General features: G+C 49.1%; 1 protein-coding gene across 1 annotated transcript in view; it reads left to right on the top strand.

Annotated features, from left to right (window-relative positions):
* The first annotated feature begins 15 nt into the window (after nucleotides 1-15).
* The window catches only part of NCAPH (non-SMC condensin I complex subunit H), a 42,661-nt gene continuing 39,931 nt past the window's right edge, over nucleotides 16-2,745 (top strand). The window contains exon 1 of the mRNA XM_008059027.2: nucleotides 16-124. Within this exon, the coding sequence (XP_008057218.2) occupies nucleotides 106-124 (19 nt within the window). The 5' untranslated portion in view covers nucleotides 16-105. The remainder of the gene's footprint in view (nucleotides 125-2,745) is intronic.

Genomic DNA, 2,745 nt, shown 5'->3' with positions numbered 1-2,745 from the left:
CGGGCCCCGCCCTCCCCCCCCCCGGTGACGTAACGCGGCCGTTACGGCGTTCCGGCGTCTCTGCGCGCGCGATTTAAAACCAGCTCCCGAGACACGGAAGGCAAGATGAGACCTCCCTGTCCAGGTGAGGTCCGGCTGGGTGGAGGGGCGGCGGGAAGGTCGCATAGCGAAGCGGTGCTTCGAGCAGGCGGGTCCGGCCCAGACTGAGTAGGGAGAGCGGATATGTTCAGCCCGGCTCTCGGCCCGTCGACCGAGTGCAGAGGTAGGCGAGGGGGAAGGAGGGCGGGCAGGCGGGGCCGATGGGGCGGCCGGCCAATCAGGACACAGCTTCGGCCGGCGTCAGGAGCGCGCGCGGAGTGGGTCCCTTTCTTCTGTCCCTACGTGGACGGTAGAGCGGCTCCTCGCCTGAGCTTTCCGGACATCTCTCTCCATTAAAAAAGCGATTTTCCTGGAATAGATGTTATTTTGAGGACTGTGGAATCGTGGTTACCTCTGTATGCTTAGCATTTAACTTTTGCATTCAAATTTAGGAGGGTTCCCTTTGGGCCAGACCCTCTGTCAAATGCAGAAAAATAATAAAAACAAAACAAATAAGATCCCTGTAGTCTTGGGGGTTGGACTTGGAGAGACAGGCAAACGAAATGATTACAGATGAGGCCGAGTGTTCTGATTGAGAAGAGCTGTGTGGGGCCTGGCTTCTTTAGATTAGGGATTCAGGGAAGATCTTTAAGCAGAGACTGGGGAACGGGTTTCAAGCAAAAGGAAAAACGAGGCAGGAAAAAGCCTGACCTGGACTAGGACTGGAGGAGAACATTGTGACTAAGCTTAGGGAGTAAGATCTGACTGGTAGGCCCTGGTAAAAAGTTTGGAAATTGAGTTACATTTTGGGCATGGTAAATGTGAATTACCTGAGAGACACTCAGGTGAAGGGGTCAATAATCACCTGAGGCTCGGCATAGTGGCTCATGCCTATAATACCAGCACTTAGGGAGGCCAAGGTGGGAGGATCGCTTGAGCCTAGAAATTTGAACTCAGCCTGGGCAACATAGGGAGACCTCATCTCTACAAAATTTAAAAAACTAGCTTGGCGTGGTGGTGCGTGCCTGTAGTCCCAGCTACTCAAGAGGCTGAGGTGAAAGATCACCTGAGCCCAGGAGGTTGAGACTGTGGTGAGCCATGACTGTGCCACAGCATTCCAGCCTGGGCAACAGAGTGAGAACTTGATTTAAAAAAAATCATTTCTAGCCAGGCTCGTTGGCTCAGCCTGTAATCCCACGCTTTGAGAGGCTGAGGTGAGTGGATTGCCTGAGCCCGCGGGTTGGAGACCTGCCTGGGCAACTTGGCAAGACCTCATCTCTACAATAAATTTAAAAATTAGCTGAGTGTGGTAGCGCGCTCCTGTAGTTCCAGCTACTTGGAAGGTTGAGCGGAAGGATCGCCGGAGCCCAGCAGGTCGAGGCTGCGGTGGCCGCTCCCGGCCACTGCACTCCAGTCTGGGCGACAGAGTGAGACTCCAACTCAAAAAAAAAAAAAAATCATCTCAGTAAAAATTTGGCATTCAGGTGAGTCATATAGACTACTCAGGGAAGTGGCCCTTGGGCTAAGAAATAATTTTGGACATCGTTATTATGTAGATCATAAAACCATGGGAACAGGTGAGAATACAAGGAAGACTTTGTAAAGAGTTCATCTAGAACCAACATTAAAGCCTGGATAGAAGTCAGGTGAGGTGACTCAAGCCTGTAATCCTACTTTGGGAGGTATAGGCAGGAGGATGACTTGAGCCCAGGAGTTCAAGACCAGCATGGGCAACATACCTTACTTCTACAAAAAAATTTTTAAAATTAGTCCAATGTGGTGGCACGTGCCTGTAGTTCCAGCTACTTGGGAGGTTGACGCAGGAGTATCGCTTAAGCTCCGGAGGTGGAGTCTGTGGTGAACCGTGATTATGCCACTGCACTCCAGCCTGGGCAACACAGTGAGACCCTGACTCAAAAAAAAAAAAAAAAAAGAAGCTGGATAGAGGAGAAGGAAGAGGAGGAAGAGATTGGCAACTGTTTCAAATGCTGCCAAATCTCAAGAAAAAAGAGGCTTAAAAAAATGACAATGGAGTTTGGCCTTGTGGAAGTTGTAGATGATCATGACAAAACAATTTTCATGGAGTGGTAGGAATAGGAAGCAGACCAGAGAGGGCTGAAAAATGAGTGGGAGGTAAGGAAGTAGACATAGGAAGTGGTTTATTTTCCTCTTCTGGTTCTTCATTCAGGAAGGGTCTTGAATTTAGTAACCGTCTGTTGAATGAATGGATGCATAATATTAAAGACTTTGATCAAAGACTTTTTCTTTCCTAGTCTTTGACTAGGAGAGAAATCGGGGAAAGAAGATTTGGAGAATTAAAGTGTGCCTCTAATTCCCTAGTTTAGTTTCCCTTTTAAACAAGTTGCTCCTTTAGTGCTATGGATTTTTGCTAGGGTGTCTTCTCTCAAGATCCAACTTCTTTCCTTACCCTGCAGTACTCACATCTAAATGTCTCCTACCTCCTTCCTTTCCATTCTTCCTTTTTTTTTTTTTTGAGTTGGAGTCTCACTCTGTCGCCCAGACTGGAGTGCAGTGGCCGCTCCCGACCACTGCAGCCTCCACCTGCTGCGCTCCGGCGATCCTTCCTCCTCAGCCTTCCAAGTAGCCGGAATTACAGGCATGCGCTACCATGCCCAGCTAATTTTTTATTTATTGTAGAGATGAGGT

The sequence above is a fragment of the Carlito syrichta genome, unplaced genomic scaffold (genome assembly GCF_000164805.1).
Source record: "Carlito syrichta isolate Samal-C Ts95f unplaced genomic scaffold, Tarsius_syrichta-2.0.1 Scaffold303678, whole genome shotgun sequence".
Classification (NCBI taxonomy): domain Eukaryota; kingdom Metazoa; phylum Chordata; class Mammalia; order Primates; family Tarsiidae; genus Carlito; species Carlito syrichta.
This window is presented reverse-complemented; position numbering and strand designations above follow the sequence as displayed.